General features: G+C 51.4%; 1 protein-coding gene across 2 annotated transcripts; it reads left to right on the forward strand.

The window, feature by feature from the left end:
* Nucleotides 1-1,407: 1,407 nt before the first annotated feature.
* Nucleotides 1,408-13,475, forward strand: LOC149345562 (calumenin-A-like). 2 transcript variants are annotated; one of them, XM_089586118.1, is made up of 4 exons: nt 1,408-1,552; nt 7,451-7,590; nt 11,304-11,827; nt 12,555-13,475. In XM_089586118.1, the coding sequence occupies exons 2-4, from the start codon at nt 7,455-7,457 to the stop codon at nt 12,822-12,824; spliced, it is 930 nt and encodes a 309-aa protein (XP_089442244.1). In that variant the 5' UTR covers nt 1,408-1,552; nt 7,451-7,454; the 3' UTR covers nt 12,825-13,475. The 2 variants fall into 2 exon arrangements, with proteins under 2 accessions (XP_089442244.1, XP_089442243.1); XM_089586117.1 differs by lacking the exon at nt 1,408-1,552 and adding an exon at nt 6,225-6,348.
* Nucleotides 13,476-13,997: the final 522 nt, after the last annotated feature.

The raw sequence follows: 13,997 nt of genomic DNA on the forward strand, positions 1-13,997 counted from the left end.
GGGTTCTTTAACGTGCACTGACATCGCACAGCACACGGGCCTCTAGAATTTCTCCTCCAAAGAAATTCTAGCCGCCGCGGCCGGGATCGAACCCGCGTCTTTTGGGCCAGCAGCCGAGCACCATAGCCACTGAGCCACCGCGGCGGCTGTGATAATGTTTAGTTCCCTGAAGAGAGGTGCAGTATGACTATCGTATGCAGCGTTTGCAACTATACGAATTGCCTTTTTTTGTAGGAGGTGAAGTTCAGTAATATTTGACAAAGTAGTTGTACCCCACACTAGGTGACAGTAGTTAATATGTGAAGTAAAAAGGGCATTGAAAATAAGGCGTTTAATGCAAACAGGAGCAAAATATCGCAATTTGCACAGGATCCCTGTAATGCGACAAATTTTAGTTGCAACTGCATCTGTGTGAGCATTCCAGGACATGTTTTTTTCGAACAGAACACCAAGACATTTAACTTGCGACGCTATCTGAATATCTGCAGTGCCGAGACGGAGTATGGCCTGCGTGTCTATGTTTCGGTTTTTCGGCCTGAAAAAAACAGCTTTTGTCTTACTGTTGTTTATGGCAAGCGAATTAACGGTACTCCAGGAATGTAGTTTATTTAGAAGTACAAGTACCGGACCCCGCTTCCGACGCGCGCGCGAGCGCCCATGCGCAGGCGCCGATATCTGACATGCACAGATATCTGCGCCCCGCTCGCGCCTGCTCACGCGTCGCGCCTTGCGCGTGCGCAGACAGGCTCCAGCGTACGCCAGTGCGCGTAGGTGCTTCCCGTGTACGCCTCGGAAGTGTCCCTCGTGGTGGGGCTTTAGAGCGCCCATGGTGGCTGAAGTGGTCTCGAGGGGCCTCCATGCAAACTCCCATAGACAGTAGTCAGCTTTCCCTGTAGGTAGTAGTAAGAAACTCTATGGCTGCAGCTGCTATGTACAATTACGGCACTAACATGATTATTCAACGCAAAGGCAGTTCAGTGAATGAAAGATCGAGAAGAAAAAAGGAAGAGGCGGTAAGTTACTCCAAAATTACGTAGGTAAATCGAAAGGAGCACTAGTACAGATCTCTAATTGTTTGAGCAGACTACCTGCAGTCGCGTACTGCGTCAGTATTAAAGCAGCCTTTCTTAAACCATTTAAATCGCGCGGCCAGCGCAACCCCCTGCGCGGTTCTTCAAGTGGCTCCATCTGTTGAAAGCAAACCAAACTACAATCGGAATGCGCGCGGCTTTTGCGTTTTTTTGAAGCGTGCACAAGACGCACAACGAAGTTGTCCCGGCACCGAAGTGCAAACTTTTCAGCACCTATCTGATTGAACGTTGGTGGCGGCAGTACTGCGATCTGGGCACCTTTTGGCAGTGCTCTCGTAGTTTTCAGCGCAAAGCTGCGACGTCAGCGAAGCGAGCGGTCCAGTCGGTCGGTGACGTCACGAGGCTGCCTGACAGGTACACGTGTCCCGGCCAGGCGGGGATCGCGAGCACCTTGGCAGCGCGGGCCACAGCGAGTTCGGCCGGCGCGGAGGACTGACCCCGGAAGCGAGACAGGCGCTCAGGTGAGTCCGGGGAGCCGGCTTTATGGGCGACGAAATGCGACGACGCCGAGAATCGCAACGGGTGCAGCTGTCGCGCGTTGCTGCGCTGTCCGAGACTCATTTTAAGACTTCCTGCGTGCAATTTTCCGAACCCTTTTCTTGGTGGCAATTCCGTGCGCCTTGGCGCAGATAAGTGGTGCTGTTGACCCGGGATTGGGGGCCCATCGTGGAAAGGCCACGTATCACTGAGCCCCCCGCAACGTGTACGACTGCTCGCCCGCGGTTGCATCGAGTGCATTCACTACAACCGTCTTTTGTCGAAGTCTATCCGTCATCAGCGGTCCTGCAACGAGGCCGGGCAAGTCGATTTGGCGACTCGGGTCGTGCCAGGTCGTAACCTCGATACCCCGTTTTCGGGCCGTCCGTGCTACGGCGCATCCGGTTTCTCTTTGGCGCGGTCGTGTCGATCGTCGTGTCAGCAAGCATGGCTGAGATTCGTTTACTCCTTTTTTCCGAAATTTCGAGAAGCAAGCGAGGAGACCCGGTGCCGGCTGTCGTCACCCACGTGGTTTCACAGCGCGGGGCTTCGACTCTAATAAATGCCGCTAAGTTTAAACTACCCGCCAGACCAGATGTTGTCATCGAGCTGTTTCTTACGTGGCAGCTGCTTTCAGAACGCATTTTGTTTTTTCAAGTTTTAGAGCAAATCGGTTCGACGGGACCACAACTCACACGCAGGTCAGACTCAGCCGCGCCGAGGGTGGTTCTACGCTATCGGATTGCGCTCTTTTCTGTCTTCTCTGGTGTTGGTTTGCGCAAAACGACTGTGTCACAATACACCAGCGTCTTAGCAGCAGCTCTTCAATGTCGGCTTCAACCCTTTGATGCAGTGGTGAGACGCTTGGCGATCCCGCGGACATACCCAAATGATGCTTAGTGCAGCACTAGTCAACGACTCTGGTTTAACAAACTTTACCTAACAGATAAGATCCGTGCAATTTGCTTCGCTTTCAGTGGATCACTGAAATTGTAACTGTCCCGTTCCTAAATATTGTTGCGAACGGTGGAATTAATAACTCCAAGCAGCGCGCTTTTTCGCTTTAAAAACGCGCTATTCTAGGATGCTTCAGCAAAGCAGAAATCTGGGCGAGTTGGTAAGTATTCATGATATTGTTCACAGCGCAACAAGAACGGGAAAAACGAAAGACGATGGAGTAACACAAACAAGCGCTGACTATCAACTAGTTTTTATTGTAGGATGCTTGTCGTTTCCCTTCTTGCAGCCGCTTCCATTCGTGGGCAGGCTTGTTGCGGACTCGGTTGCGACCCGCGGGCACTACCGGCGTCGCATTCTTTTCCTGCTGTGCGCGCCCTCGTCGGTCCCAATGTCACGGCCACCATCCCGGCTGCCGAGTGGTCAGCAGAGTCATTCATTAGCGCCGGGCCCCCGAACCGGACGCCGCGCTGCCGTAATCGAGAGCGAGGCTGTGCGCTTACGTGGAACCGTTCCACAAAGCGGAGGAGGAGGAGGGCGAGAGTGTGTCCGGGAGGGGGAGAGGGACGGCAGGTCGGGACGGCTCACGTGGAAGAAGATGCGGCAACGATAATCGCCGCGCCGTCACAGAATGCGTGCCACGACGGCGCTTAAGTTCAAGACGACGCTGGGTATCGTGTGGTCCCGCGCAATCGAAATCCAGTCTCGAGCGTCTGTCAGGCGTTATGAGCAGCGTTCCCGCAGCCTCATCTTACTGTACAGTCAGCATTCGGCCACTTCTGATTTCTTCACTATTACTTACTTTTCCACAGGAAAGACGCTAGCTTCTAAAAGTGTCCATCGCTCGGCTCGAAAACATACTCCTGCTTGTATCCTCTGTTCGTCGCGTAGTTAACAGAGCGCGATTGGTATTCCTTGTTGCACGGTTCACCACATACACAGGATAGGGTAATAATAATGGTATGGTCAGCTAAAAACGGGACTGAATTGAAACTTTCAGTCTAAACGGCTCTCGCATGGATTGAAATCGCTTTGCGGGAAATACCATGACATGAAGCCTTTGAGCACGCAACCCAATGACGCACTGCTCCTCGGCATTACCTTCGTGTTCAGTCCAGAGTTAATCGCGGCGGTCGTGCGGACCTAATGCGCAGCCTCGGTCCGTGCAGACTCCCTCTGCTTCGTCGTGACCCTCCGTCGGGGCCTGGCTGGCGCGTGCAGGCGCATCACCCGTTTCCTGTCTGGGAAGCAGTTATGACAAGCGGCTGACCCGTTCTCTTTGTAAGCGTGACGCCGTTCCACTGCATCACAGCTGTCTGGGAGGGGCCGAGAAAGGAAGAGAGATAACTGAACGCCCTCGCTCGGGCCAGTGCTTAGTGGCACATTTTGGCTGGATTACAGCCGGCTCTAGTACCGAATTTCAAATCATCATGCGCAGGGGGATGGGGTGTTGTGGGAGGTACGGCTTTTAAATCCTCGACTGAATCCGCAAACATCATGCCGTGGCATCACGTCGGAGTAGTTGCGAGCGGGAAACATTTCGGTGAACTATCTGCAGTATGTTTCCGTCGCGAGGTCGAGTCTAAAAGGTCCGCCAACGCGACGGTTACGGCAGGCAGAAATGTAGCGAACGCAGCAGACTGGTTTTCTATTTTCGCGCTGCTTTGATACCATTTCGAAATGATCAACCACGTGAGAAGGCAGCGACACTGTCTTGTATGAGACAGTCGGTTGCGGAAGGCCCCAACTGGACTACCTGCGGGCTCTTCACCTTCCTAAAAACTATCTTACTGGAAACGTATATGATCAGTATAAATACATGTTCAGCCATAATGGCGCGCTATCAGAAAACCTCGTGGCCAGGAAGAAACGAAAAAAAAAATAAGCGGGCATGGCTAGAGTGCACGTGGAACACATCTGGTGATAAGAGCTAAGCTTATGGTTACGCACCCGGCTTCCGTGCGCGTAGGAAATGAAAAAAAAAACGATAAATAAGGAAAACTGCTGAAATGAGCTTTGCCAGCTGAGGGCTGGCCCTGTCTCGTGTTTCGTTGCGGTCAAATTCACGGAACCAGCTGACCCCTATCGACTGGAGTCGAACTTGGGGACAGCAAGTGCCCACTGTGCATGGCCAGGGCAGAAAGGCGGTTGATCGGTCGGCGGGAGAGGAGACAGCCGTGTTATACAAAGCGGCTTCGACGCGCCGCGTACAGTGAAACCAGCCGGGGGGCGCATCGTAGGAATGAAGAACCCGTTACGCGAGACGACCTGCGGCGTCGGCAGCTGTGCAAGGCGAACGGGGTGGCGCCGATAGCGGCGTCTACTCCGACGGCGTGCGCTGGCCACGTCGGGGCCCATATCGCGCGCAGCGTTCTTTTTCGCTAGTCGACGCCGTTTTTTTTTTCTTTTTGCGCGACCGGTTTCACCCGATTCATCGGACCGGTCTCGCTCCTGCCCTTCCTCGCGACATATTCCCCCTCCTACGTTCCCAGAGGCACGGCTCTGGTTTTAATCTGCGGATGGAGAACGTCTCGGAGAACGTGGCCGCCCGGTCTTCCGCCGCCGTCTGATCGGAGGAAAAAGTAAGGGAGGGAGGATAACCGTGCAGTGTCCCGTTGGCTATACTACACGTGGAGAGGGGAAAAAAGCGAGCGAACATGGGAGAAAAAACTTCATTTCTGTTCGCAGAATGGAAAACACAACTCGGACTCTCTCTTAGGAGTTGTGTTTAAACACTCCGGAGAAAGACAAAAATTACCATTGCACCGCGTGGAAGGATCCCGCTCTGATGCTGCGCTCGTCGGGGAATAAGAACGGTAAACTGGGCTAGTTGGTAGGAATTCATACTGAAAACTGCGCAAAAAAAAAAACTGCGCAGTTCTCGTCGGTGTTCAGAATAAAAATGAAAAGAACAATCGCCGACGGCATACGCCATGTTTCGCACGCTCTATTTTCGCCTGCTTAATTACGGTCTCAAGAAGACGTGCGTGGGGACGTCTGTACTCGTCTGCTTCTTCTGTCCGTAGGCCAGACAAGTGTTTGATGGTGACTGATCTGATTGCAGGGTCCGGAATTTGTGTACACCTGAGCTGCGCATTGCTGACGCCTAGGCTACTGCGCGTGTCTTTGTTTCACCTAAAATGTTCTGTGCTCAGCTTAGTGTTGACTGGTCGCGTATGGTTGAACACTTCACCTGGTCACGGAGGGTGACGTACATTTTCTGCTTTAAAAGAACCTCGCAATGATTCAGTAGCATTGTTGAGCAGCAACTTTCGCGGTTCTGAGCTTTTTATTTATTTTTGACATTGATATGATGCCACATACTATAGTGAATATAGTACATCCAAATGTACTTATGAAAAGCGTTAATTATCCTATGTGCATCTGCGCGCACGCAGTTATTCTTCTTTTTTACTGTTCAAAAATAGGTGCACAATGATGGCGTAATGCCAAAGTGGCTGGTTTGATCTTTATTTAGTTAATATAATTTCTGGGTTTGTTCTACGAAATAAAAATGAAATCGTTTCCACTGTGCAACTTCGTAATCGTACTGTAGAGTATCTTAAGAGTTCATGCATGGTCCCGTGTTTACTCGCCAGTGGGTCGAGTGTATAGAAGGGGATTGTGACCCCCTTTTTTTCGATTCTCGAATGGGCGCCTCACACGTCAGGGCTACCGCTGTGACGTAGCAGTCGCGCGGCGAATGGATGAGTTACACGTCGCCTTTTCCCGAGCCTCGCGGTATTTCAGTAGCGGCACACCGAGGTATACTCGCAGAAGTTGCGAGCACTGTAGCGGTCACAAGTTATCGAGCACCAAGCGGGTACGCTGCGCTTGACTATTCATTTATGTCTCACTTTTTGACATTGTTGTAATTGTTTTGCTTGAGCATGCTCCCACCGTCGGCGTGCATACAAGGCAACCTGCCGCATGACTGGAGGTGCATCTTAGAACACGCGCAGACTGCTCGGCCATTATCACTTTGCACTTTGGCTTGGCTTTGAACGTTAAATCTTGAATTGTTTTCAATAAGCCCGTTAGAAGATTGGTTAGGGTGTAATGTGGGAGTTGTTCATATATTATGAATAGGTCATTGAAGTATTGATTGTTTATCGCTGAAAAGTTCAATAGCCGCGCGAAGTCGACTTATATTCCAGCAAGACTTTGATTTGAGCTAGTTTGATTTCAGGCACCAGTCCTGTCTTGTGTGTGTGTTGTCTCCGTCTTTTAGCGCTAGTACGCTTTTTGCGTAAACCATGTCAACTTATATAATGCTGATGATAATGCGTTTGCTAGTATAACAACTGCGCTATCAAAGCATAACATGTATGCTTTCAACGGCAGTGAATGTTAATCTGTACCCGCGGTTACGATTCAGCCGTAGCGTTTCAACGATGTGGCCAGCGCCGGGCACCAAACTTCAGTGGTGAACTTTTCGCTCAAGTACAGCCTTCCAAGCCGACGTTTGCGCCTAGGAATTTTGTGGTGCCTGGAATTACCCGCTTTTCCTCGCGTGATAAGTTCTGAGAAAACCGCCGCACAGCCCTGATTCCTTCCGGACTGGTGATATGAACACGGAGTAAGGAAAGAATTTAGTTGGTGGAGCTTCAGTGATGCGCGTCAAAAGGTCGTGCACGTAAGGCCGCTATTCATCACTAACTTAGCCGCTGTTGACCCACGAGATCCGAACCCTTTTAATGCTTGCGCCTGTTTTAGAACAGACCCAGTCTCGTCGCATTTGCACTCTGTACAGCATAAGTGACACAAGACATGTACGGCTTTCCGTCAGAAACGCTCGCAACCGTGTAGACCAGGCACAGCCTCCGCGCATGGGGTTTCGCGGGTGTCGCGGCGAAAACAACCCGTGCTGAGGCGAGGCGAGACGCAGGCTGACTGTGTTCGCACGTTTCATTTTGCTTCTTCAGGAAAATGAAGACGACACTAGTGACGCTGCTTCTGGCGGCCGCCACGTTGGCGCTGGCAGACGAGCCCAACAAAACACCCCCGCCACCTGGCGGCCAAGAACAACAGCAGCAGCAGCAGTTCTACAAGCCACCGGATCCAGGTGAGGACGATTTGCAAAAGCTCCCTCCGCACATAAGTACTGTCCGCGGCGACTTCGGCGAAACCGAGCGCACACAATGGAGAAGAGCGTCTAGGTCTTGTCTTCCCTCTTCTTTCTTGGGCGGATGCATTGTCCCTGGCGCTTTGCGCTCAATTGTTCATTGTCGGACGACGCTCTGGCGGACTCAACGGGCTTGTTCGGTACGGTGACGTCCGGGGCCTTCGCGCACTGTCTTGGCTTGCGCGCGGGGGACACCTGTGGACGATTCAGGCCGCGTGCTGCTTTCGTTCTTTTTGGGCATAATCGTTTTTGTTTTTTTTTCTCCCGACACTCCGAAACCGATGCGTTTTGCCATGCACGGGTACACGTGGCCAGTGCGTGTCTCTGCCATGTGGAACTTTCAGCAGCCGTTGCACGCATCTACTATGGCTGGTCGCTAATTTCCAGTCGAAGTAAACGGGAAGTTGTCTTCCCTCTATTTCTTTTTTAACGTTATAAGGTACTCACAGCCGATCCGGATCATGAGAGGGAAATAACTAGAAGAATAAAGAATGAGGGTGGAGCGCATATGGCAGGTTCTCTCAGACCACGAACGGCAGTTTACCAATATCCCTCAAGAGAAAAGTGTACAACTGCTGTATCTTACCGCTACTCACCTATGGGGCAGAAACGTGGAGGCTAACAAAGAGGGTTCAGCTTAAGTTAAGGACAACGCAGCGAGCTATGGAAAGAAAACTGATAGGTGTAAAGTTAAGAGATCGGAAGCGGGCGGAGTGGGTGAGGGAACAAACGCGCGTTAATGATATCCTAGTTGAAATCAAGAGGAAGAAATGGGCTTGGGCAGGGCACGTAATACGAAGGCAAGATAATCGTTGGTTCTTAAGGGTAACGGAATGGATTCCAAGAAAAGACAAGCGAAGCAGGGGGCGGCAGAAAGTTAGGTGGGCGGATGAGATTAAGAAGTTTGCGGGGATACGGTGGCCGCAACTGGCAAAGAAGGACAGGGTTGATTGGGGAGAGACATGGGGGCGGCCTTTGCTCTGCAGTGGGCGCAGTCAGACTGATGATGATGAGTTTGTCAGAAGACGAGAAGGAGGAAGCTCCAGCGGCTCCTGTTTACTGTCTTACTCGTCTTTTGACTGGCTGTCTTCGTGTAGACTTCAGTAGCGCCAATGCAGCTGCCCTGGTTTGCCTCTTGACAGTTTGACAAGCTTACAAGAACCGTGCAGAGCTAGGCAGGCAAGCACGTTAACAACGTTGTCCGGCAGTTGTGTGTATTCAGAAGACCTCCGCGAAAGCTGCGGGAGACAGGGTACCCGTACCGCGCAGCAACGCAGGATTTTCGTTTGGTTCTTAGGTTTTTTCATCTTAGTTGATGGCGTGGTAATCCAGCTTTATCAGAGGCGCAAACAGTGCCCGTATGTATTGCTTAGACTTTAGCGCGAACACAGCGGTCTCTGTGCACCTCTTCGTTAACCCTTTGCCTCGGCGTGAAGTAGCTGAGCAGAAACGCTTTCCTCCGTGCAATCCAGGCAAATTATCTTTGCCATTAAACCCTTCTCCCCCTCTCTACACGCTGGCTTTGCTTTTGTACTCAAATATGTTACTGGGACGAAAACGCCTACATAATGAACCACAGCAGTGGGGATATATTCATTTGTACAGTTACCCTAACGGCCGAGTCAGGCAATACATGTGGGAGGGTAACAGAATCAAACCATCTAACGGGATAAGAGATCTTACTGTTATCAAGATAAGCCAAAATAATATAGCAACTGAGGAAATTTGAAATCCAGAAATGCAGGCGGACAAACAATATTTCAATCGGGTATCAGCAGAACTGCACAATCCGAAACCACAGGTGAGGTGTCGAATGGCTTGAAAATTAAGTGCATTGTTCACGGCAGTCCGTAAATACGAACAGGAATGCGCAGAAGAAACTGCGATTCAGCATGTAAAATAACGATCTTTTAAAATGGCTAGTACGAACTAATACAGTTGTAAAACACAACTGCATACTACAGATAATGTGTAGTACGTGATAAAACTCCATTATCTCATTGTAAAGTTGTCCAGAAATGGTTCTTGATATTCAGTTCTTGATTCATATTCAGTCACAGCAGCGACATTCGGCGTCAAGTGCTTCTATTCTTTTAGTCATAAATTTAGTGATGAATTTTGGTGCCTCTTTATACTCGCAAAAGAACGGGCACATTTTACGCGCATGTTCGATGTGAGGTTAGACGTGAGCAGCGTGCAGAAGACGGGAAAAATGCATAATTGTGGCATATGTTCTTATATTCGAAGTTCCGCCAATTCCTTTCTCCCTTTAGTCCCATTGCGTGTTCGCAATGAATCCATTCCTCGATTGTTCGACCAACTAAGCACAAACCTCTGTGAAAACTGTAAATGCATGATCTCAGTCCCCCCCCTTGCAGCGACGTCCCGGTTTTTGCTCGGAAGAGTCCGCTCTTCGCGGATTCTCGGCGTCGGCGGGTCTACACAGCTGCCGGCTGGCGATTTCTTGCTCTGCGACGCGTGACATCTGCGAAGGAGTTTCTTTTTTCCCTCGTCTAACATCTCCCGTGTTCAGGATGGAAGTGAGCCCCAACCAGGTGCCTCGCTTTTCACACTCAAGACGGACGGGATTCCGTCGGCGAGAGCTCCCGCACCATGCACGGTGTGCGGGGTCTTTCATCGCGGACCCTTTGTCCGGCTCCGAAAAGGGCGGGCGTAGAACCGCGCGAAACGCAGGTGCTATGCACGAGATGTGAGGCGCGTCTTGGTTCTGTCTCCTAGGCACCGGAACTTAAGCGTGGCAGCAGCCGGCGACCGCGAGGAGAAGGCTGTGGGATGGTTGGAGCAAGAGATGGCCCACCATGTGCTCTTATGTAAATGTGGAGAAATCCGCGCAGTCAAGTAAAATTCGTGCTGTTTACAGAAACGAGGGAAGACTGCACCACTCATCGGCCGTAGTTAGCCATCCTTCTGTTTCTTTTGTTGCGAAAGCAACACTACGCGAGTCGCCCAGCCATTTTGCAGAGCTAACGAAAGGCCATACTGCGCATGCGCGAGGAGCGGTAACGTCACACGGCGCACAGCTGGCGCGCCGCCGCCGTCGCTGCGCGGGTGACTCAGAGGTGCCGCTGCCGCGCCGCGCGCTCTCCATCGCCTCTCTCTCTCCTCGTTGCTTTCGCAATCCTCCGAGTTTAACCAGAGCTAAACCACTGCCAATTTTTTTAGATCATTCCCGCATTTGCGAATGCGTTGCTGAGTCTGCAGAGCCTGCGGATCAATGAGAGAGCGAAGGCAACAGTGCAGTAAAACGAAGAGGGTGTAGGGTGAAGCACATTGCAGTGGCTATGTACGGGAAGCTGACCCGCGTACATTAGCAGGGTGCTCGTCATACATTGGCTGCGTTGTTTCAGGCAAAACTTCGAAGCGCCGGCTCCGGGCTAGCGATTTATACCCATCTCCCGAACTCATTCCGCCCTTTTCCGTTTATGTTCGTCTCAACAATCTCCTCCCAATGCCTTCAATATCGTGGGCAGACTGCAGCTCCTCGCTCGCCTCAATTCGATGTGGGATGATTGGCTGTCCTCACCACAAGGTCGTGGACGAAGCCAGCTTGGCCTGTCTGTCGCGACGCATGAGCGGCGAGCTTTGGTCGTCGCTGATCTCTAAAGCACTTCCCTTCCTTTTTCTCGGCGCAGATCTCGTCCGCACGCACCTGCACAAGCTGTTCGACGAGGAGCTGGACAAGGACGGCGACAAGTACGTCTCCTCGGCCGAGCTGAAGGAGTACCTGAAGAAGTTCCACAGCCGCCTCATCCTGGACAGCATCGACAAGCAGTGGGAGTACTTCGACAAGGAGATGCAGGAGAAGCTGCCGGGCGTCAAGGTGCTCAAGTGGGAGACGTACAAGAAGCTCTCCTTCCCCGACCGCGACCTGGAGAAGGCCGGCGCCGAGGAGGCCAAGGCGGCGCAGGCCATGCTGGAGCGCACCGAGCGCCGCTGGAAGATGGCCGACTTGGACGGCGACGGGGCGCTGGACAAGGCCGAGTTCAAGAGCTTCCTCCACCCGGAGGAGGACGAGCGGGTGCGCCACGTGGTGGTCACCGAGGCCGTCGAGCTGATGGACGGCGACAAGAACGGCATCGTGTCGCTCGAGGAGTACATGGACCACCTGCGCCGCGTCTCCGGACCCGAGAAGGACAAGGACAAGAACTGGGCGCCGGTGCGTATGCGGGCTCGCACGTGGTGGGCGTATGACACATAGCCTTTGCCAAAAGTACGGAGCGCAAGGGCTTCCTTCCAAGGCGTGTCGTGGGGCTCTTGCAGCGCAGGTGAAAGTCTCGGAGCGGAGAGGGAGACCCACCGTCAACAGATTAGGAACACTGGCGATGCCCAGCGAGCGACACAGAACGGAGCCATTCGCTTTTGACGAAGGGTGCACACCCTGAACACGAATGCGCCTTTGTACGAGTAAAGAGGGAGTAAGCCGTCCTCCAGCCTCTTATAAAAGGGCCGAGAACAGTGCGTTATAGAGAACAGCTCTTTTTACTCTTTCCTGTCTACTGTCGGGGACAACTGGGACGCCTGGAAAGCAATTTATTTCCGTAGGCGCCATGTTTTTCGTTCTTCCCATCACTGCACTGCCCCGATTAAACAACGCGTGTGACTTTTAACTCCAGAAGGAGATTATAGACCCAGCGGCTAATAGAACTATCGGCAATTTTTAGGCAAATCAATGCAATATACAACAATATACATTATAGATGCCTTCTCTTCCTTGCTGTTTCATTTTGTGAAAAAAAATTTCTGGGCTAGGGTCGATTAACGATTATAGATAGATTTATATCAAGAGATCGAATGTTTGTTAGGCTAGGAGTGGCATCGTGATGCTTGGGCTATCGGCCGGTTTCGCTTGCAGCAGCCTTCGCTAATGTCTTCCGTCTCTGCAGGCCCAGCAGAGCCACTTCAGCACCTACCTGGACAAGGACAAGGACGGAGCCCTGAGCGAGGCCGAGATGCGCGACTGGGTGCTGCCCAGCCACGACCGCGAAGAGGGCGAGGCCTGGAGGCTCATCTCGGTGGGCGACGTCAACCAGGACACCAAGCTCACCAAGGAGGAGGTGGCCGCGGCCCCCGACTACTTCATGGGCATCCTGCCGCACGAGTTCTGGCAGCAGGAGGGCCACGCCGGCAGCGTCAAGCAGCGCGAGGAGCTGTGAGGACGTCCCCGCCCTGTTCTCGTCCTTGGTTCCGGGGGGCCACATGTGATACGCCAGCCGTCAGACTCGTCGTCCGCGGAGTGCCTTCCACGGAGAGCGTGGGGCCAACGCGTCATGCATCGTGCTGCACGTTGCAGCTTCAGTCATACGGGGAATGGAGAGGGGGAAACGTCTGCACCACTGTCAAGGACGCCACGTAGGCCGAGCGTACAAAGGGAATTAGACGTGCACTGCAATCGTGGCTTCTGCAAAAGTTTTACAGAACATGCCCAGCACACGAACGAATAGCCGCGCTCGTTACGAAGCGTCGGCCGTAGTAAGTAGTCGCAGTGCTGTAGCCATCCATGTTACGTGGCGTTCGAACCTAAATTAGGTATTTTTATAGTATAAAATAATAATTTAATAATTTCGTTGCCGTGGAATTAGATCCTGATGGGAGTTTACATCTTGAAATCATTTATAAAGGCAAATTGTAAGGCTACAACTGATATTTATTTTTGTCCTTTGCCTCAATGGGTTCTGCTTTAGTTGATGAACACAGTGCAGTATTTATGTGTCTACTCTCTCAACATTTTCCTGGATGCCGGGACATTGTACAAATCTTTTCTGCGTGTCATCACTTGAAAAAAATAAAGTGAACGAAAGTCGACAGTGCTCGTGTGTTCATTGCCTAAAAGTAGTATTCAGTTTTTTTAATCTAAGCGGATGCTTTTAAATTCGTATAGCGTAACATTACCAAAATGGGCGTATGCCAATTTTTTTAACTTTTTGTCCCAAGAAACATCTGTGCATGAAAGGTTGTTAGTGCTCGGACAATTCTAGCTAAAATTTCACGACAAATTTTGTCAAAATGCTCACAGTTTCTCAGGGAATATCGTTTTATTCTTGGTTATGGGGAAAAAAGAGTGAGATACCTCGTTTTATATAATGGGATGTCTAGATTGGATTATCTATGCAATGTGATTTGTAATGTCTGAATCCAGTATGCAAGGTGCAATGGTATCATTTATGCGATAAGGTTGCGCGAGTAACTTATAGCGTGTATGCTAATCAAAAGACAAGTTAGTTTCAGCAGTGGTATGCTTCCTGCTTGGTTATGGTTAGGGAGAATGGAGAGAAAAAGCGATGTTATTAAGTAGTCATGGCTAGGGTCTCAGACTGCTCTGCACTAAT

The sequence above is a fragment of the Amblyomma mixtum genome, chromosome 4 (genome assembly GCF_055824585.1).
Source record: "Amblyomma mixtum isolate Tamu chromosome 4, ASM5582458v1, whole genome shotgun sequence".
In the NCBI taxonomy this organism is placed as follows: Eukaryota; Metazoa; Arthropoda; class Arachnida; order Ixodida; family Ixodidae; genus Amblyomma; species Amblyomma mixtum.

What these genes read in the sequence shown, in the direction of transcription:
- LOC149345562 (XM_089586117.1), top strand. Translation starts at nt 6,233, where the DNA reads ATGAGTTACACGTCGCCTTTTCCCGAGCCTCGCGGTATTTCAGTAGCG. An exon ending in AGTTATCGAGCACCAAGCGG is followed by an intron (nt 6,349 to 7,450) that starts GTACGCTGCGCT and finishes TTGCTTCTTCAG; the next exon opens with GAAAATGAAGACGACACTAG. An exon ending in CTACAAGCCACCGGATCCAG is followed by an intron (nt 7,591 to 11,303) that starts GTGAGGACGATT and finishes TTCTCGGCGCAG; the next exon opens with ATCTCGTCCGCACGCACCTG.